Source organism: Haemaphysalis longicornis, unplaced genomic scaffold, assembly GCF_048455015.1.
Source record: "Haemaphysalis longicornis isolate Haplotype H1 unplaced genomic scaffold, Haemaphysalis longicornis Haplotype H1 scaffold_1, whole genome shotgun sequence".
Taxonomy (NCBI): Eukaryota; Metazoa; Arthropoda; class Arachnida; order Ixodida; family Ixodidae; genus Haemaphysalis; species Haemaphysalis longicornis.
Window position 1 is genome coordinate 23,674,393 of NW_027526203.1, and position 21,716 is coordinate 23,696,108.

The following is a 21,716-nucleotide window of genomic DNA, read 5'->3' on the forward strand; positions in this document are numbered from 1 at the left end:
CAGTTGAAATCGCGCCAACGTGCTCTGCTGCTGGCGCGGCGCCGTCATGTACGCATTGTTAGCAACTGTCCTTGCAGTTTTCCTTTTACGATTCTTCAAAGTCAAAAGCAAAGATATGTTTTCGTGTTTAGTCTTGAACCTGTGTCATCCTATCTCAGTCGCAAGTGCGCTGTCGTGTGCGTCTTGCCTGCCAAGGTCAGTAGCTGCCCTGCCCTGTCAGAGGATAAGATAACGGCACTGCTCCTGCCACAAGTGAGAGGGGGGCAGCTATCTGCAAGTAATCAGCTCGATGGACACGCCTTGTACAGCAATAGGTTTTGCGCCTGAATTTCTTCACCTCCCTCCGTAACGCGTTATTTGAGTGCAGTGAAAAAACAGATAACCATTGGTATGTTTGTTATCCGAATAAACATGACGTTATTTCATGTCACTCCTTTTTCTAAACATTGTATTATGCTGCCAATGAGGCGGAAACATACGGGGCTATTTTTCGGGCCTTTCCGGGGTGCGTTGGGGCAGATTTCGCCTCAACGAGTTTTTGCCTCAACGAAATTTTTCGCACGTCCCCTCAATTTCGTTGTAGCGGGATTCGACTGTATATATGTTAACTTGGATGCCGGAAGTTTGACAGGAAGAGACTTGTTTTACAGTCGAATAACGAGGGTACCGTATTTACTCGCATAATCCTCGCACTTTTTTTTCGGAAAAGTCAATCCTAAGTTAGAGGTGCGAGAATTACGCGGGGAAAAAAAAAAAATCCGGTGCACAGTGTTGCCAATCTGCCTCCTGCCAATCCCGCTAAATGTAGCGGTCGTTTTTTGTACATGTAAGCTCAGTGTTGCCAACAGCAGCTATTTCTTTTTATTTTATTATTTGCAACATAAACAGTCTCCCGTCGATCAGCGGTCATGAAATTGCCGCCTTTGCTTTCTGGCGCGCGCCCTATCTCGTCGTCGTCATGTGCGTGCCCTACCCCAGTAACGCACGTTGAAGTCGGTGACGCCGAAGTGCCTGCCTGCGGCGCGGTTGCCGTGTTCGATCGCGTACTCTATCGCTTTCAATTTGAAAGCGGCACCAAGCACAAAACAAAAAGATCGGCACCAAGCACAAAACAAAAAGATCAAGAAGTTCTCAAAATGGCAGCGAGCTATCCATCGTTGACGCGAGTGACTCACTGACTGCTGCTGCTCAACGACGGGACCACGACGACGACACGACAGCAGGCTGCGCGAACGCCGTTTAGTTGCGCGCACGCGAAACCGGCTCAAGAACAGTGTGAGCAGCGTGTTAGGGCGCCTGTTAGGGAGTAGCTAGCGTCACTAAATAAAGCGTAGCTTATTTAGTGACGCTAGGAGTAGCCATGCAGGTTATTAGGGCGCCTGGATGGCCTTGGATACATCTCCGCCGAACGGAGAGGCGGCGGGGGAGGGCGCGTGCACCATGCGGGTTTCGCGAGCAGGCAACTTTCGCCGCTGCAAAGTTGGGGGTGCGAGGATTATGCGAGGAACCAAAAAATCCAAGTTTTGGTGGCTCACATTAGGGGTGCGAGGATTACGCGAGTGCGAGGATTACGCGAGTAAATACGGTAATTGCAGTTTCAACATCTCGTCAATTTCTAGCATCCTTGCGAAGTAAAGTGTTCCAGTACAGCAGATTCGCTGGAGGACTTTTCATAGTGCGTTCAGTGATGATTAAAACGTGGTCGCACGTTTCTGTGGCACAGTCTTGACGCACCCACCTTAGGGGTGGCTAAGGCTGTTTGTTGAGTGTTTGGTTCCGGGACGCCCTTTATTAGTAGTGATGGTGAAGCCTGTCCAGTTTGAAAATGTGTGTTCTGTTTGAAAAGCTCTGGAGCTCTGTGTGCCTCACAGCCAGTATGTCGCACTTATTTTAGTTATTGGCGAGAATGGTTTACGACGGTTTGTTTCTTGCACAGGCTCCATCAGGAGTCTGCGGGTGCCATCTGGAAGGGGGTAAGTTTTTTTTTTTCTTTTTTTGCATCTTTATGGCAGCGTTTACTTGTTTCATTGCTTCACTGTCAGTCTTCACTGTAATGACAAGTGTGCGCAAATAATTTCAAAGGCATAAATGGAAGGTCCGTGTAATTTGAGGTGAAAGGGGGAGGCTAAATTGTGTGCCTCTGTGGCTGCTATTTGAAATTCACGTTCATTATCAAATGTGAAATCTTTTATATGATTTTATATATCCGCGCCAGAATCTTTTTTTTTTAACAGAATACCAACCAGTCAAAATAATTGGTTTTGAATTTTCGGTTTCCAGCACAAAAAAGCCTTGTTCACTTTTTTTGGACTGGTTGGTGTCAGTTTTTTTTTGTTTGTTTCAAATGTACCTTAGTGGTTATAAAGGGTTCCGTCACATTCTCAACTTCATCCTTGTCAGATTGTCAGAATTTTGATCAAAGTCCGTAATGGGAATCGTAGAATGCTTTGTTGGGCGTGTTGGTTCATGACTTCAAAAAAACTAAAACGAGCGCAAAGGACGAGGAGACAGAAACACAGTAGACGAACGAATCAACGAGATGGGAGGGGGGCAATCGGTTCTCGTGTGGGGGGCATAAATGCGGATAGTCATGCCAGTCACTAGCTGTGAGGAAAGAAAGCAGCAGCGAAAGTAGTGGGAGCACGTGGGCTGGTGACCTGTAAACAGTGAGCTGTGCAATGTGGTAAGCGCGCACAAGACTGACTGGTGCGCATTCTAGGTACGAGAGTCGTACTGGAGCCTGGATCGGAAAATGGTTCGATAGGCGAGTAGTTCTGCATGGCCGACGCCGTGAAGGGGGACATCCTTCCCCCTTCCCTTGTGCTGTGCGAAGGGCTAGCCTGTGATTGTGTGCTGGGTTCCATCCTGGCCTGCAACACTGTTTTCATCAAAAGTAGATGACTGGCGTTGACAAAATTTCAAATTTCCCGCTACACAGTGTCAGCAGTGATGTCACTTGGGGCATACCGAAAACAGGGTTGGCTGCAGGGTAGCAATAAAGCAGCAGGACCAAACGGAACCACAAGCGCCATTTTAATGCTCACTCATGTTTATTGGCAATAACTTTTGTCATCAGTCACCACTCATGCTGACGAGTGTGTGTGCGGGAGTGCAGAGTACGAGGAAAACTGATTAAGTTTTTCTTATCGAGCTTAATGGTTGCAAGGTTGCATTAAAATTTGCATGATTCTTGTTTTGGCGTGTTGATGTTTTGAATAAGCCAAAATAGATTTCTCTTTATGGTGCCTCTGTTTTAAAAAATCCTAGTGATTTTTTTGGTAAAAATACTAATGTGAGGAGTCGAGGACATACGATTAGATAAGGCCCTGGGGTATTGTAGGACTGGAGATGCTTTAGGAGGACATTAGAGATCGTGTATCCAAAAGCCAAAAAGAAAATTACAGGGGCATCTAAGCAAGCTTTCACTTATGCCAGAATGTGTGAGCATCACTTCTCACCGAGTTCAGTTTCACGGAGTGCATGGTGATGTGGGACGCACAAGAACTAAATTTTTTCTTCAGTGGGCTTTAGAAGCTGTACACCGAGCTTTTTTAAAGTTTGCGTCACTACTTTGCACATGTATTGCTGGGGAGATATTTTTTTTTTCAGGTGTTGTACAAGCAGTCTTAGGCCAAATTCGATGCCCTGAATGTTGCTGGGAGGTTCCAGCCACCCCGTGTGGTTTCATAGGTTTGGGGGGCTCTTTGTATTTCACCAACTGAGCCATGCACATTAAAAAGGGTGATGCCAGCGTTAAAGAAAAGTGGTTTTGCATTTACTGGCACTTATGGGGAGTTAGACATCATTAGCCATAGATTACACCATTAGTGCAGGTAATTAAGTTTATTCTGGGCAGTTACTCAGTCGTACTTGTTAGTGATGGTACAGTGAATATAAGGCAGCGAAAATGCAGTTATAAGAAAAATTGTGTCGCAAAGTCAGTAATATATATTAAAAGTAACAGCAGTTGGAGTACGGAACGTTGCAGTATGCCAGAGGTTCCTGGGAGGGGAATTCTGTGCAGTCTGTCCATCCCTGTGCTGCGGTTGTGAAAAGCTCTAGTATAGGCAGTTGTGAGAACCCTTGTCAAAAGCATTTGAAAAGTGCAGGAATATTGCCTTAGTCTGTATGTTAGTGTTTGGATTAGTATATGGATGAAAATAGCATGTACTGCTTCACGGAAAAAATGCTTTTGGAGGCTGTGCTGTGACAGATGAAAGAAGGTGTTAAAGATCTAGGAAATGCTTGCTACATGAGTGTCTTGCGTGTTTCGTGGTTTGGCAACATTCCTTTAATCAAGTGATCCCCATTTTGTTGAAGCTTGTTGCTTCCACCTTGCCCAGTAATTAGTGCCCCCGAAAGAGCTCGGCTTGCAGCTGCGGTAAAAACAGACCTTTCAGTCTGTTTCTCGGGAGTGGACAATTGCAGTATCTGAAATCGTAAATTTCATGCCCATCACCTTTTGTGCTGTGGGATTAAAAGGGGTTCGTAGCTACACCCACCAAAATCCCCCAAGAGTTTGCGGGGTCTTGAGGGATGCCATGAGGGATTCAACTCACCGACAAAGGTGATGGCAGGCTCCAAAGGGCCAGGACGAATGAGATCTATTGGCCGAATGGTACAGCGCATATTGATTGCCACGACAGGGCTAAGAACTACACTTTACCAATGCGTGCCTCGAGGCCCTGCCCGAAACGGCGGCCATTGCCGAGGTTGCACGTGGGCCGCCGCAAGGTAGGAATAGGCCTACCTTGTGCGTCCGATCGGGGTCAACAAGGCAGGCCCTGACAGAACCGAATGGTTAAGAGGGGACAAGCAGCATCCCTCTTTTCCATCTCCCATCTCCGATCTCCCTCGGTCCCACTAGCAGCGCATGCTTAAAAGGCGCCCGGGAAAGGAGGAAGGCCCCTGGGCAAGGAGGAGTGACAGCGGCAACAGGGCAGTTTTTCCCCGCTGGAGCGCCGCCCGCGAGGTGACGTAACGTGTGCGGGCAAGCGCTCACGGGAAGAGGAAAAGGGGGTCTAAGGACCCCCACAGTGCCAAGCACTGGCAACAAATCGTTCTTTGTTGCTGGGAGAGTGGTCCCCACCACTTTTGTGCTATACAGAGCACTTGCCAGTCACAGCAGGCGTGCACGGATTTCAAGGACTGGTAAGCACGCTGGCTCATGTGAAAGATTGGTGCAGCGGGAGGGGGGGTCTTTGGAAAGTGCAGTCCTAGCGTGCAGCTCACAGTTGGCACATTGCATGGGCACCAACGGAGGATGTTGCATGGAAGAAACCTTGCGTATGAAAGCACAGCTGAACCTGAGTCCTGATGTTCGATGGCAAGTTGCAGAATGCGCTGTTGGATCTACCTCTTGTTTTTTTTATGACCGATTTGGGTGCCTCTTCCACCAGCACACGCAGAAGGGGAATGGCATGGCACCTTGTGTGAAAACGCCCGGCTGTCTTTTCAGCTCTTCAACTTGGGCAGGCACCATGCAAAAGATGGAGACAAGAGAATAGAAGTATCTGATAGCAGGCCTGCGTGCTGCAGTTGTCCCTCTTCCCCCCTCTTCTCTCAGCCAGAGGACACAGGCCCTTGGGGCCCCAGTGCGGCGCTCCGCTCGTGGGAGACCATGCATGCTGCCCTGAAGGCCGCCCAGTCGGCACGTGATCTGCCCGTGCGCCCCTGGGGCCACACGAGAGATGCCTCACCCGTTGGCGCCCAGGATGGCAGCAACCTAAGTGAGTCTTGCACTCCTCTGTCCAGCTGCGCTCAAAGGGCTTTTATTCTTCTTTGCTTCTCACCGGTATCGCATGCAAGAAATTCTACTCCAAGTTTTTCCTTTTTGTTTGCCCTTTGTCAGTTGTGGCTTGAGTGAACTCTGACAAATCCAGCAACCATTTTAGCTATGGCAAGCAGTACACAAGTGCTGTGGACCCCCTCCTTCCGACACCACACTACAGAATGCAGTTTTCTTGAGTCACGCAAAACTGATGAGTACATTGGCAGTGTGCCCAGAAAATGTCCTTTGCAAGCAGCGCTAGTAACCCAAGGTGGCATACAGTCCACGTTCAGGCCACAAGCAATGCAGTCCACATGTCAGTGCTGTGCCCTAAGGAATTTCACTTGCTGCTGTAGGATGGGAGCTTACCTTTCCACCTACTGGATGTCATTGGGTCTGGATAGAGTGGCCGTATTTACAATGTGTGTGAAATCCTCTTTTTCCTCACTCCTCAAGATGTACGCATCTGGAGCGTGGCGGCTGCAAAGTGCCACAAAGCCATGCCCACGTGTTGACGTCACTCGGAGCACGCTGCCCTACGTTTTGTTCAAGGCAAGATAAAGCCACAGCGGGGCTAGATCAGAGGCACTCTCCCGCTCTGGTGCAGCCGTGATAAAGCCCGGCATGCATGTGACGTATGCAGCTCTGAGTGACATCAACATGTGGGCATGGCTTTGCGACGCTATGCAGCCACCACGCTCCAGGTGCGTGCATCCTGGGGACTGAAAGCCCATAGGTCTCCGGGCAATTACATTTTCACAAATCTAACGCTGGATATCGGGTTGACTCAAGGTCGTCTAATTTCCACATTACAATCACACGCCTAAATGCAATAGAGTTAATGAACGAGTACTAGTTCATTGTTAGCCTAAATAGCAATTCAAACTCGTTTCATTGCGTCCACAACAGCCCCTGATCACTTCACGCAAAAAAAGCAATTTTACCTCCAAAAGCCTTTTTTTTTTTTTAACTACCCAGTCTTCCCTGAAACACCCCGTATACACAACTAAAAGCCAGCAGGCCGGGGTGAAGGTCTCCACCCCAAGTTGTCCGAGCTCGGAGCGGCGCTGGCTACCACACCCAAGCACAGGAAACAATTAACACAAATACCAAAAAAAGTGGAGGGGAACACACCCTTCCCAGTAGCGTAGCCTTCCCAGTAGCGCACCAAACGCGTATTCTGGAGGTTGTGGGTTCAGATCCCACCCGGGGAGCATATCTTTCTCCACTGTTCTTTCATTTCAAAAAATAAACTTGCCTAAACGAGTGGATGAATTTATTCCCCTTTGCCTCCCTTGGCGTTGTTAAATTTATGTGGAAATATGGGTGTTTTTGCATTTCAATTTTAAATCGCATGTATGTAGTCACACTGGCATTGCAGTCATTCTGGACGCGTTCGCCAATGTTTACACACATTGGGGACAAACAGCAAGCAATTTTTAATCCCCAATTATGAACACAGTTCTGGTTTCAATCCAAAACATGCAGCCACACAACCAGTTCTATGGAACCTTTTTTTTCCCTACCCCTTCTACTAGTGTCTGTTATGTGCATGTTTTTTTCCTCGGTATGTGTGATAAGGAGTTAGGTAATTAGATGACTTTGTTATCCAAGTAAGCACAATGTAATTGTGTGGTACTCTTTTTTGTAACGTTTAAAATGTTGCTGTATGCAGTTAAAGGCCAACTGCACTCAAATTTTCGACAACTTAAAAATAATGTCACCCAATAGTACACATAAAGAGTGCGAAATGCAAAAAAAATTGCGCCAATCCACCCTGTGAATGCGATTGGAAAGCAAAGCTGCACACGGCACCCAAAACGATTACCTATGCGACGTCCCTTAAAATCAGTCACGTCGCTTTACAAATAGTGAAACCAGAGAAAAGTGAAATGCACTTTTTCACACCCTTTATTACTTCAAAGAGATATTCTTGATAAGATTAAATCAATGATGATGCATGAATGGTGGTTGGTTGAGCTGAGCTTATTGGTGTAGCACAAGAGTGGCAATTTTTTTCATAAAATTAAAGAAAGCTCAAACCCGGTGTTAGACGATCTGACTTCTCCATCTCTGCCGCCACGGACGGAGGCGAAGAGACCGGCAGCCGAAACGGTGGAGGACGAGAATTAGAAGGAGGAGGGGGAGGTGGAGGAGGAAGTACTACTTTGGTTTCTGAACGGCCCAGAGTGTGGCCAAGGGGAGTGGTTTCTTCTTCACTGTAGCCCATATTCAGTCTGCGCCGCCTGTGCTCTGTCCACCAGCTGAAGCTGGGTAGGCTGAGAGGGGCAGGACAGGAGAATTTCCCATTTCTCTCGTTGGGTAGTTGGCGGAAAGAGCAGAGGGTTTTCAGGGCTAAAGTTGCATACTGCGATTATGTGGCGGCGTGTTCCTACTTCTGAGCAATATTTACATTCAGCGTCGTAGCGATTCGGGTGCTTTAAGTGAAGACGCGTCGGCGTCGGGTGTGCGAAGGAGCCGGATTGTACCTATGTGCCGTAGGATAGTTTGTTTTCCTGTGGAAAGGTCAGGGAAGGCAAAGGTAGGGTCTGTCTCTGAAGGTGATAATGCTGGCAGGGGTGAGACAGCTGCGCATATTGCGCACTTTTGATACAAATCTTCTTTCCTGCGCCAGGCTGCTCCAAAGCTTTAAAATTGCAAAAATTGCGCCAAACTGCTCCAAAACAGTCTGAGAGCCAAGGATTTTAACGCTCCCGCCAGTTTCAGTGGTGGGAAACGCTTACTGACGGTATAATTTTCCAGCACCCCCACGATGATCCTGTTTGTAAAGGTTTAATTGATTGATCATTCAATAAAAAACCTGCATAAAATTGTCCCCAAGATAGTTTTTTTGAAGGTCACCATGTCGGGTTTTTTTAAGTTTTCCCATGAAAAAAACTGCAAGGTCCTGTAGAAAAAAATACGTATGTGTACTCAGGCGACAAACTACTGGTGAAAATTGATGAAAAAACGGCAATTTTCGGAGTGCCGTATATCCGGAATGACATTACTGGGCGCCGCCATCTTGGTGTGGTGAATATTGGAAAACATGGCCGCGGGCGAAGCCGTTGCTCGTGGTTCAGGCAGAGGGCTCTTCGCCGATTTCTACTGTGGTTTTGGTTATTTGGGTGGCTGGGTTTTCATTTAGGTAGTCGTTTTTGATCTGTTGAGGGAAGTTGCGTGACTCTAAGAACGGGGTCGCGTTCATCAAAAACATGGGGCCCGCGAATTCGCCGTGTTTCGGCCTCGAGTGAGAGGCACGGTGCGTGCTTGAAGTGAAATTTCGGACTCATTGCGGTGTTATAATAAAACGCTGAGTTATTGCTGCCTCTGACAGCGAGCTTGCGAGTGGCGGAAATGAGACGATCGACACTGCAGAAGTGGCGGCGCAGGCTACATCGCCGCAAAATTTTCTAGCAGTGGCCGATAATGGCCACTGCCGATAGTGGCCAATAATAATGGTTTATCTATCTGAAGGGAAATTTAATGCCAAGAGGGAGGTGGCTAAACTATACCAGCGTTATTCAAATTGCAATCGAAGTGAATACGCACCTTGGGTGTTGAAATGGGCTCGTGGGGTGCGAAGATTGTCATCTCGCTTTGTGCAACTTTTGCCATGCCTCTACAATTGTGTGTAAAGCAGGGTCTGGGATTACAAATATAATAATTTCAGCATTCACATGATAATGAAAATGCCTTACGATTGCTAATTTTTTCAATTCGATGTTTTCAACGGCACTCCATGCTATCTATGCATAGAGCCTAAGAATTTATAAATGGCTTGTAAAAAGGTAGTGCAGTTCGCTCCTTAGTAGAAAAAACTTTATTGAAAGGCTGTTTCAGTGTTATGTACGTTCAAAACCCATTAAAAAGTGCACTCCCCCCCCTTTCTCCCGAGTTGCCAAAAATTTGATTTTTAGGCTCCTAAGGTGACATACTAATTAAATGTCATCATTCTGCTCCAAATCAAGGTTCTTCTGCTCCAAAATCGAGATTTCGCTGCTCCAAAAACTGCTCCCAAATCTGATTCAGCTGTCTCACCCCTGTGCTGGGTTATGTCCCTGAACGAGACAAGCGGGTGACTGTCCTCGTGCAGCTCCGTAGCACGGAGGTAAAAGCACAAGCTTGTTGTTGGGCGTTTTCGTTATCCTCTGTGGAAGCGTGAGCGGGTGTCCAGATGAGCTGAATGAAACCATTTGGGGAGTGGGTTTTTAGCACACACAGTGCACGTCGGGACACCCAACACGACTGGTAATTTTGGTAGGCTTTTGTTTGGAATCGGTTACTACCCTCTGAACCCAAGGCGACGGCTGCCTCTTCTGCTGCCATCATGTCTTGGGTCTTGAGTGAGGCACACGCGAGGAGGTTGGTTCTGGAGGTAGCCACGATGATGGTGTACTACTGCCCTTGATGTTTGGAGGCATCAGTGTAGATAACTGCATGATCCCCACAGAGGGTGGTGTTGAGCGCTTGAGCCCGTGCTTGTAGGCGACCCTAGTCGTGTGAGGGGCTCATATTTCTAAGCAAAGGGAGCATCTTTAGTTCTTGTCGCCAAGAGTGCGGGAGTACATCAAGCGAAGTGACATTCTGTGCTGCCCAGCCAATCTGGTGAAGGTTGCGGCCACCCACCGCAGTTCTGCTCATTCGGAGCTTCTGATTAGAAAGATGGCTCTCTATCAGCTTTTCCACCGTGTTGTAGGTCCCTGTGCTAAGCAGCCTCTCTGTGGACACACTCATGGAAAGACCAATGGCTTGCTCAACCACCTTTCTAATCATTATATAACGCCTCTTTATGTCCTCCTTGCCGAGAAGAAGACAGGGGGTTGACGTAAGTGATTCTCGAGAGGACAAAAGCTTGAACTAATCGAAAGCTATCGGCTTCCTTGAGGCCTCGCTTCTTGGTGGCAACTCGCCTGATAATGTGTATGATTTGATTGATGCTGTGTTTGAGGCGCTGCAACGATACGTCACTGTTGGTGTTGGCCTGGAGATTTAGGCCCAGGATCTTGATGCCGGGGCTTCGAGTGATGGCCTGGCCATCAAGGAGTGCAGTCTACGCCCGTTACTACGGACCCTCTGAATTCGGAAAAAAACGTCCGCTGGAGGCGAAGTATGCAGTATTTTGACCGATATTGCATATGCATAGTGCATTCACTTTGTTCTTTCTACACGCCTGCAGCACCTCTGCACAGTGTTCGCGTGAGGGCAAAGAATCGCGTAAACACCTTTTCCAAAGCTTAGCACCGGCACTTGGAAAAGGCCTAGCGCTTGCGGTCAAGTGTGTAAAGACGCATGATAATCTGAGCAAATAAAGCGAGAATATAATAACTAGGAGCAATTATTAACCAGCTATAAAACATCAGTCGTGGCCATCAGCATTAGCTAGGCTCTTTTAAATCCCCTCACGACGAGGCAGGTTTTCCCGAAACCGTTCGTCAAACAAATCGGATCGCTGCCTGACGTTCCCTCAAGGCAGCTTCCACATTTTTAGCGATTTTAGTCTGGTCATTGAAACAGCTGTAATGAAATAATCTCATGACAGTCAGCTGTGAAATCGAAAGTTAGACCAGTTGGACTGCGCACGGTTACCGGCAGATTGCACACAATGGATGGGGAACAACCCCCCTACTTGAGGCATTTCTTACCTTTTTCACCGAACGGAATGGGAATGATGCATGCGTGGGAATAATAAAAGCCGAACTTTACTGAACCCGAGTTTTTTATTAAATAAACTGACGAGGGCAGACTTGCCTCCGAGTGCACCACTTCGAGTATTCGATAGCCCTGTTTTCAATCTCACCGGAGTCGCGTTTATAGGCAGTGGCCTTGTTCTTGACGGTGGAGCGGACTGTGTGCTTGGACAGGCCTGTACTTCTGGCGATGTCGGCCTGTTTTTCCCCATGTTTAACAGCGTTAATTACACTTAAGTTATCCGACAGTGGAAATCAGCTGCCCTGCCGCTCATTCCACTGGTCGCACAAAAAAAGCCACTGGCACTGGCTTGGCTTGGCTGTGCCAACTACCTGGCTGCCGGCAATGTTGCCAGACATAAGTTTTCTTGCAAAAATAAACAAAGAAAAAGCACATCCGGTGCTGGCATCGCGGAAGTCCGCTATTAACATTAGTTTGAAACAATTTTCGCCTAAAATTTAGTCTGTTGTAGCCGATTGTCTGCTCTAGCCAGGTCCGTTATGAGCGGAGTGGACTCCATTAAAATGCATGGAGACCAGACAAACCAACAGAAATGGTCTGATGTAACCGAAAGTCTGTTGTTGCCGGATCCGCTGTAACGAGCGTAGACTGTATTTGAATGTGTTCCTTTATGTGCCGTTTGGCGTGAGGATGGACGACAAGGAGCTGGGATTTTTTTTACATGAACACTGGAGGCCATAGGTTTCAGCACACTGGCGTACTATAAGTGAGACGCCATGCGTTGGTGTCAGCTTCCTGTAATTTTTGTAACTTCTAGCGCACGCGCAAGGCGCGCACAGGGCCGCAAGACGTGCCGTGGACGGAGCGCACAGCGGCGTGTGAAGTCGTGTGACACTATCATGTGGCATTCAGCGAGAATGCAGGGGGTAAACCAGTAGATGTGCTTAGTGAGTCCACCGTCTGTCTTCACCGTCTCCGCATGGGCTCGTAGCTAAATCGGTAAGACAACGGGCTCTTGCTATGTTACGCTATTAGTTCCAGGTTCGATTCCTGGCGGTGCCTGTAAATTCTTTTATTTGTTTGCGGGAGTTTTCTGTTGACACCAGCAGTCGCGAAAGAACCCTTGGGGGGGGCGGGTAGAGGTATAAAGCTTTGCTTTAATACTGCGTTTCAAACATTGACACGCGTGACCCGAACGGCTCGCGACATTGGGTGTTTCGGAACCAAAACTGAATAGAAAAGGCGGCCATTACCGGCGGCCGGATGTGTGACGTACGTGATGGAACAGAAGCGGCCGCGCCAGAACCGGCGGCCACTCAGAGCCGCCTTCAAATGTGCTTGGTAGCGTCGTGTTTCGCAATTTCCACAGAACTTCCACTAACGTTTGCCCAGGATAATGTGGCTAGGCGCACTTCCGACATCGCGTTGCTATCACTATCAATCGAGATGAAGTGGACCGTTTGACAGTTATTTTTCCACCAGAATAACTGCCGGGGCAGCAATCCTTGGCATTGCTGCTTCTTGCTTGTACGATATCGAAAAACAGCTTTGGTTAGCCGGCGCCTGAGCTATCACATCGCTCTTTGAAGGAAACAAACCGCACGCAGCTGGAGATCAATCTCTATTTTTACTATACATGACGTGCAAACAGATTTGTGAATTGCGGCGTAGTATTTTTTGCCTTGCTGCACATCGAGAATCGAATTATAAAAGTTGTCTGAAACTGTAAGCCAGCTTACACAGCTAAATGATGCATGAAAACACGAAAAAAGTTACCTGTCTATCTGTCGCCATTTTATACTTTCACCAGAGACGTGCTGTTGAAGACATTTTACTTTCAAGTAAACTAAATCTAACGCTCTATAAAAGTAAATACTTCACTTGGAATTGAAAAAAAATCTAGTTTATTGTTTAAGAGAGGAGCAGCTTTGTTAGCTTTCACACTTCCCGAAGACAACAGCCGATATTTGTGTGGCTGTATTTGATACCACGAGCAAGGCTGATTTTTGTTCACTTAGCAACTGAGGAAAAAGTCGCACAAATGTTTATACCCGCGTGTACAACAACTCTAATTAGGTCGTCAAATTTTTGGAAAGGTCTATGGGATGGAGTTAGCATTGGGCCAGCCCAAATATGGCAAGTATTGGATGCGGAAGTGCAAGTGGTCAAGTCTTTATAAGATCTTGAAGTGCAGAGGTGCGCTGCCTGGCACGAAACGTAGAACAGGGTGAATAACACAAAAACAGGCAAGGCACTCTGCACTTCAAGATGTTAAAACACCAACTAGCCCACTCCCAAGCCTTGCTGAATCTTTATAAGAGATCCCTTTTTTCTGTGATAGATGCAATAGGAATGACAAAGGTAAGGCAAGTGCGCGTTTCCACTTTTTCCTTTTTTTTTTCTTTTTTTTTGTAATACAATTTTCAAGTAAAAAAAAGTTTTGCTAACTCCAAAACGTTTGCAAGTGCGTGAATAGTTTGTAGGCTTCTAATCTCCTTTATTGCATGGGAAAAAAAAGTGGCGGATATTGCTAGTTTTAAACATGTGATGGTGACGGCGGTACAGCACGGTGGTGTAGCAGAGAAACCCAGAGCGCCAGGCAAGTCGCCGGAGAAGCGCGACCTCCACGGGACAGGTTCCCCTACCTCCATCACAGGCCGCTCAGAGCTTGTTTTGGCGACTCCCCGCCAGGTGCAAACGTTGTCTGCTCGGAGGTACTTCGAACGACGGCACCTCGTGCTCTTTCCTTACGAAGATTAGGATTTCGCCATGGTGATTTTAAGGGCTTAGACTACCTATCTGGATCAAATTTGGACAAAGAAAAATTTGAGTGCAGTTGGCCTTTAAGTGTATGGATAATATGCGTTTCCCTTTGTTTTTTCCTGGGCACAGCACAGAGGTGCAAATTAAATACGCAAAAATGCAGCGCATACAAAAAGATTTCAAGGGAAAAGTGCAACTGCAATATAAGTAATATGCTGTAGAATCTTGGCAAATAGAAATTGTCACTTACCACTGACTACTCGGAATGTTTTTTGGAGTAAAGTGTATTGTCCAAGCAATATCCTCCTGCAAGAAATACAAAAATTCGTTAACTATCACCCTAACTACGCGGGATGAGAAATAGCGCACAATTGTTCCCTCTCAACTTGACCGCCGGCAACATGACAAAAGCTGCACGCTCTCTCCCGGAGAGGGGGGGCGGCTCGCGGCCTTCTCTTAGACGTCTTCACTTATCACAAGCTGGGGAGTTTTCTCCTTTTCTCCGCAACATGGAGGGGTCTATTTTCGGTCTGGCGCCACAAAAAAGCAGGCATGGCTGCCTGCTCGCAAGCGTGCGCTCAGGCTGGTAGGGTGTTTTTGAAGCAATGAACATTTGTTGTTGAGTGGTCTCATTAAAAGGGGATTATTGAGTTCGTCACTCAAACTCTGCGTGCACTCAAAACACAAAAACGCCAAAACTGCGTACAGGTTTCGGCGTAGAAGAGGTTGGTACACAGTGCTTACGACGACGGATCGTCACAGGAAATGTGAGAAATAAGCCACGAAGTTGACCAGCGACAACCAATAGGGCAGTCATGGCCGCAATGACGTCGTTTAGGCCACATCAGGGGCGCATATTGAGGAAAATTGAAGAGAGCGCGGTTGGTTTTTCTGCGTCTTTCACAGCGTTTGTGCGCTCACCACTGTTCGTGCACGTGTAATATTTGGCTCAAGTATTCCTGGCAGTGTAATCTAAATGTCACGCAGGTTTACTTGCACTGCTGAAAGGGTGTTGCAGCGTCTTTTTTATGAATGTTCCGCTTAGACAGAACAACATTCACGGAGTTGTTTGGTTTTGCATTTGCACCGTGTAAAATGCAACTAAGATTTCTGCATTTCAAATGAGCAAAACCAAAACCAAGGAATGATTCTCTGTGTTGCAATTGTCAGAATGTTTTCCAAATGTGTAAAATTCAGGATCATGAATGGAACCAGAGAAGACACGGAGACGCAGAGAAGCAACACACAGGACAGCCATCGTTGACAACTGAGTTTTATTAGGCAGAAAGGAACTAAAGTGGAACGCCGTTCATACGCTTTTCACTGGACCGGGAAAACGAAACGTAACAACCAGGAAAACGCAGCTGTGAGGAAACCTTTGAAAATGAACGAAAAGAGTGTAGCTTTGACTTGCAACCATGTATTTTTGCAACTTTGGCTTTCGAACTGTAAAAAACGCAAGAATGTAGGATTGCCGCTTTTTGCGATCGCTGGAAAGCACCACACATGGCAACGCAAGGTCCCTAGCGGTGTCAGCTCTTCCGCGCTTGCTGCTTGTCTACTGCGTTTAGTACGTCAAGCTTTTCTTGAAGGGAAAGTGCCTCCCGTTGTCGCGACGCCGTCAAGGCACGACAAAGTTCGTGGTTGCAAGTTCAATGGTGTTCTCAAACCTTGAAGCGCACAATGAAGACGAGTGTGCGTGCTATTCATGCGGTAGTGCTTTTATGGCTAACACGCACTTCCAGCATTCCAAAGTGACACTTCCGTTACAGTGGCTAGAATAGGAAAGTGTGATGACCGTGCCCACTTCCGCGTGACGCTATTGAAGGAAATTCCAGGTGGCACTGTCGCACGCTTACACGTTCGCTGCGACGGCAACGGATTATGGAGTATGCATGTATTCGCGCGCAGCACCACATCGAGAAAGCCTCTTTGAGAGCTATTCTACATGCTAGCGCACATTGAGATGCAATAAATGTCGTATTTTTTAAGAACTACTATCATCGCAGTTTACAGTCGACTGGATGCGCTTTGACAGCCGAATATAGCCGGCTGGCTCTGACACTTATGAAATGCACATCAGAGAATTAATTGTGGGCTGGTAACTGGTAAACACGCATTTTATTTTCGACGTGCTCGTTACAGACAAAAACTGCTCACTTTTGGTGAATTTCTCATGATTCGTTTAAAACTACAAAGTCTCGAGGCCATCAACTTTCTTTGCTCAATGGGCCTTGCCTTTTACTGCTAGTTCTTTTTTTGTGTGAACAAATTCAAGCATTTTTTTCTCGAATTGTCTTCGGAAAACCGTTTTCGACCTTCGATTCAGCTGTTACATGAGGAACTCGAGCTTGAAGTGCTTCTTTCTTTCACGACAAAGCCAAAACGACCAAAACGAATTTGATAGTCATGGACGGGGAGAGTGGCAGACTTCTTCAGTATGTCAGGTGCCTCGTAAGTGCTTCCAATGTCTGTAATTGTACCCTATGTGTACGGGCTTTCGCTTTATCCTGCGCAGTGCGTCACACGCTGTAAGCCACAGTGAAGGGGGAAACACTCGATCAGCGTGTGGTTTCCCCTGTGTTGCCGAAGGTAGGGTCAAGTTCTTGACAGAAAAGAAGCATGGGGTTCTTCAAACTCTGCACTCACAGGGGAGTCACCATCCTTAGCTTTTTTATTGCTGGGTGGGGCTGTGGGTGCGCTTCTCGCAAAGTTGTTTCGGCTGGTACTTCGGAGGACTTGGAAATTGCGTGGGCAGATTTTCCTGGGGCAACCTAGGCCTGCCTGTGTAAATTGAGACAACTTTTCCGTTCACAGTATGTTCAATGTGCCGGGAGATGTATCTTACGTCAAAGTGTAGCTCGCACACAGCGGTGTTTTCCTTGAGCCGTTTCTCAGTACGTGGTATTTCTCGTCGCCACTGCGCCAATACAGACGCACATCCTTCGGAACGCCAAACGACAGTTTCTTTTTGCAGGATCGACTTGTACACCGTAGAGCGGTCCGGCACAAAACTGTAGATCTACTTTTGCGGCACTAATGCACCCTTAAACCTGCTACGGCACAGGAAACAAGCGGTGCTTCTCGCTGGGCAAAGTGGCAATCGCATTACAGACGATCTGCGCGCGCACCCCCTCGCGATCCCTATCGGCGGCTTCAAAGCGCCTCGTAGGCGCTGCATGCCGCTAATCACACTTTCCTATTCTAGCCACTGTACTTATGTTGTAAATGCAGTAATGATGGTGATAGCATAGAGTAACACAGGGCCATCTAGTGGTGACGAATTGCACCCGCGTGCGGCTTCATGCAGTCAGTTCCGTAGCCAAGCCTGGCCAAGGATTATCAGACGTCAGGATGGCGGTCCGCGCATGTTGCCCGGGATGGTTCGGAGTGTCAGGTTGCAATGAATGATCTGGGAACGTACTCTAAGCCACAACATAACAGTGAGGATTTTAATACATGGGACTCTATGTGAGCTGTGCTGGGACTGCACAAAACCAACATAGCAGCTGGGAAAACGAAGCACTGAGGAACGTAAGAGCGAATTCTACTGTATATAAGCATATGGAAATCACAGCACAAACAAGCGATAAAGCCAAAAACTGCGCAGAGGTGTACTAGAAAAAGCAACATGGAGAGAAAGCGAACTAATACACGCGCCAAAAACAAATCAAGACCTCCAGATGGGCAGTCTCTTTTGAATGGAGCAGCACACTCGCTTGGCTTACACACGTGTCTTCCCTGTCCGCAATGTGGAAGGCTTCTACAACTTCACGTGTAATCTGCCGACCATGTTTGAACATTGTTAGTGGCGCGTAGATTCGGTGAGCAGCCACATTTAATACAGCATGAAGGCAGATGAGAAGAGGCGGGACCTTTCAGTGATAAATGATGTTCATGTAAACGTACATTTAGGGAGCGGCCCGTTTTTCCCACATACATTTGCCAATGTCTTGATGTCTTGTGTGCTGATTCCATTCATGTCTTTCCAACTCATCCAACTTGCCACACTTCTGCAAAATTCAGGAACCTTTCTGCCCAGTGGCTATGGATAGCACTGTCAGAAAAAGTGGCTGGCAGGGCAGGCGTATATTGACTCTTGTTTTTCTGCTCCACTTTTATCAGTAGAGCACGAGGTCGCGGGTTCGATTCCCGGCCGCGGCGGCCGCTTTTCTGATGGAGGCGAAAAGCAAAAACGCCCGTGTGTACGAGATTTCGGCGCACGATAAAGATCCCCAGGTGGTCAAAATTAATCCGGAGCCCTCCACTACGGCGCGCCTCATCGCCTGCGTTGCGTCGGCGCGTTAAACCCCACAATCAATCAATCACTTTTATCAGTAAACGATTGACAGTAGCACAAGTTCCTACGGCTGTGGCTGCATGTAAAAGGAAGCAGTTCTGTGTGTTCTGTATTCAGTAAGTTGTTTTTTCCTTCCTGAGACAGCATCTGGAGCAGCATGTAACAGATTTTTCCTGTCCCTTAAAAATTCTGTTCAAGATCCTGCTGTAAATCAAAATGTCCAAGTTCAGTGTAAACAGGCCCAACTGACCTGCGAATTTCATTTGCAACTTAAATAACTCCAACTTTACTTTACTTCTCAGTTTGCTTGCTGCTTGGCACAGCAGCGATATAGGGCTGCTGATCTAAAGGGGCACAGCAGCCTGGAGCAAATAAATAGCATGCATCAAGTGTTGGCTACGCATACTCCGTAGAGTGTTCCCTTCTCTAGGACAGTAGGTGTTTGCATATGGCATATCTTCTCCAAGGCAGAACCACTTTGGAGACTTCACCTGCCCTGAAGGAAAGTCTAATTATGAGATACCTGAAATGTTCCACTGGGAAACACTGTACCCTTGATCAATGGACCCGTGAGTGTTACTGCTGTCTGTGCCAGACCCAAGTGCCCGTTGCCAAAAAGTTGTTGTCCCGTCTGTTTTTGTTTCCGCAGAGGAGCCCGACCTGCCGAGCAAGGAGAGCCCAAACGAAGGCAGCGATGCTCGTCCCATCAGTGCCATGGAGGATGACGAGGCCTCGGGCGGACAGGCCTGAGTACGTCCCAGACTCTTCTTCCGCTGGAATTCTGTGCTGGGGTGCTGGGCTTGGGCTTAGGATACACATTGGTAAATCTTAATGGGAAGGTGGTGCAGCGTTCGGAGCTTCTCAAAGTGCCTGCACACTGCCATGCCTTCTTCCAGGAGGTTTCTCTGTTGTGTGATAACCTCGGGTGTGCAGGCAAGCTGAAGCTCTTTGAAGGCCGGAGGTTTCCTCTGTTTGCAAGGAAACCCTTGGCAGCCATGAGCGGCCTGGTACTACCAAACCACTGCAGCCCTCCCTTACCCTGTTCGCGACTATTCGTTCCAACCACCACAAGCCTGCGATGCAAGTTTGCCTTCTTCGCGACTCCATCTCGGCCATCGGAGTGTGTGCGCATCTGAGTTTTGTAAAGAGTGTCAGTGTCAAGATGCGGCATAGTGAGCTCATGGTAGGGAGGTGGAGGAGCCCACAGCTATGCAGCAAGGAAAGACAGGGTTCGCACAGGTCTTTGAAACCCTTGAAAACCCTTGAATTTAGAAGTGTCAATTTCAAGGCCTGGAAAGTCCTGAAATTTTTAAATGGTCCTTGAAAACCCTTGATTTTTCCGGAGAGAATCAATGGCCCTGTCTTTTCACGAGAATTCAGGGTTTGTCGTGGATTTTAGGTGCTAACAAATGTAAAGAAACATCGTAACAATCAAGTTTCAGTGTATTGCGTGAAATTACAAGTTTGGTGGGAGCAGACACTTGTCAATCCAATCCATGTCACGATACAATCCAGTGAAAGCCAGCTTCTGTTCTATCTATATCTTGAATCTTCCATATAGTCTGTGGACGCATGCTCCTTGCATGTTTCCTGTGCCTCATACGCTCCATCTGCGTTTTGCTTTTTCGTGCAAATGGTGGACGTGTACATTGTTCATCCTGCCTTGCAGCAACACTTGCAGATTTAATTTTAGCTGATACTCTTGCTGATAAAGGAGGAGATGCAGTCTTTTTATCTTTACCCAGCCAGCCAAACTGCTTCTGCTCACTGACTAGCCTGATTCACTGTTAATCACTTGTAATAGTTACAGGAGATCGGGCGTAACTAGCGATGGCTACGTCGGCCTTGGCTCTGTTGAGTACAAAATTTAGACCGACCGCTCTCACCGCGTCAATTATAAAGTGGGCGCGAAGTTAGCTGTTACAAAGCGCTGGCACAACCACGCAAAAAAAAGCATGTCCGGGGGGAGTCGAACCCGGTACGATAGTGCCATTATCCGAGGCAAAACTCCTACACCAAATATGAATACTCAAGACGGCGTCTAATCAGCCGGTGTTACTTCCGTCTGGATGGAACCCTACAAATTTCGCGCCGGCTCCGTCTGGACGGAACTTTAGCACTTGCATATCGTTCCGTCTGGACGGAACGCTAGCCGCAGCCTTGAATTAAATCCATAAGTTCAAATTATTGAAGTTTGAATTACCAACCTTTCACTGTATAACTTGCACAAGCAAGCAGCAAAGGCGGCAGGCTGCAGGCAACTGACACTAATGTTTTACTATTTTATCGGGATGTGAGCTTCACGGCTGGAATTGTTGCACTGAACAATTTTATCGTCAGGCGAAAAACTTTGCAGAAATTGTTAATACTTTCGTCGTGTTTAGCATTTTCCCCTAGACAGTATCATGTTCGTGGAGGTAGTTTGAATCGCAGGAAATGTCATGCCATGGGTCAAACCTGCGAGCGTATTGTGTAGCAGCATCTAATGCCGTCTAGTGCCACTTTACCTTCTCTGCACCCCCTCACACTGTTCTAAGCATGCCGTGAGGGCGTTTTGGTTTTTCACTTCTACTGGTCCACTGGTTGCGTCCGTTTGCACAGCATATTTGAAGTGGGCAGTTTGAGCCACAGCCTCAAAAATCGTTATCACACAAAAATTGCCCAGAGAGGTGTTGACTCTTCCTGCTGGTATTGTTTGTCTGCTTTGTCGGGCCTTGTTTTGTGATTCAACATCGATTTTTTTTTATGTGATTGGCTAATGGTTTCTTTTCTCTCTCTCCCCCTCCGTTCTCTTTTTTGCAGGCCAAAGTCTGGATGGGGCCATTAATGTGGAGGCACGTGTGTGTATGTCTGTGTGTGTGTGATGTGTGGACCCTCAGCAAGGCTGCTGAAAGAGATCTATTTTTGCACTGTCGTGTTTTGAGTGGCTCTTTTTTTTCTTCTTCTTCCTTGTGTGTGCTCTTTTTTCCTTGTGTGCATTCCTCTTCCAGTACAAAGAATAAAGAAAACTTTATTCTTGCACAATCGGGCCTCCTCTTTCGCACTCTGACTGCCTCCTGGTTTTTTCCCGACAGCTCCCAAGTCTTGGTACCGTCAAAGTGCAGGCTAGCACGGAAATTGATTTTAGGGCTGCACCACCAGTACAGGGCAACACTCTGCAATTTGATTGTTGCAGTGTACAGGCAGCCAATAGCAGTAATATAGCTTGTGTGGTGTCGCTCAAGCACTCAC

At 47.4% G+C, this 21,716-nt stretch overlaps 1 protein-coding gene across 5 annotated transcripts in view; it reads left to right on the forward strand.

Annotated features, from left to right (window-relative positions):
- LOC144175497 (uncharacterized) overlaps positions 1-21,509 on the forward strand; it is a 67,615-nt gene extending 46,106 nt beyond the window's left edge. For all 5 annotated transcript variants that reach the window (XM_077704579.1, XM_077704592.1, XM_077704584.1 and 2 more), the window contains 4 exons: positions 1,937-1,973; positions 5,567-5,729; positions 19,135-19,235; positions 21,288-21,509. In XM_077704579.1, the coding sequence (XP_077560705.1) occupies positions 1,937-1,973; positions 5,567-5,729; positions 19,135-19,235 (301 nt within the window). In that variant the 3' untranslated portion in view covers positions 21,288-21,509. The remainder of the gene's footprint in view (positions 1-1,936; positions 1,974-5,566; positions 5,730-19,134; positions 19,236-21,287) is intronic.
- The last annotated feature ends 207 nt before the right edge of the window (positions 21,510-21,716 follow it).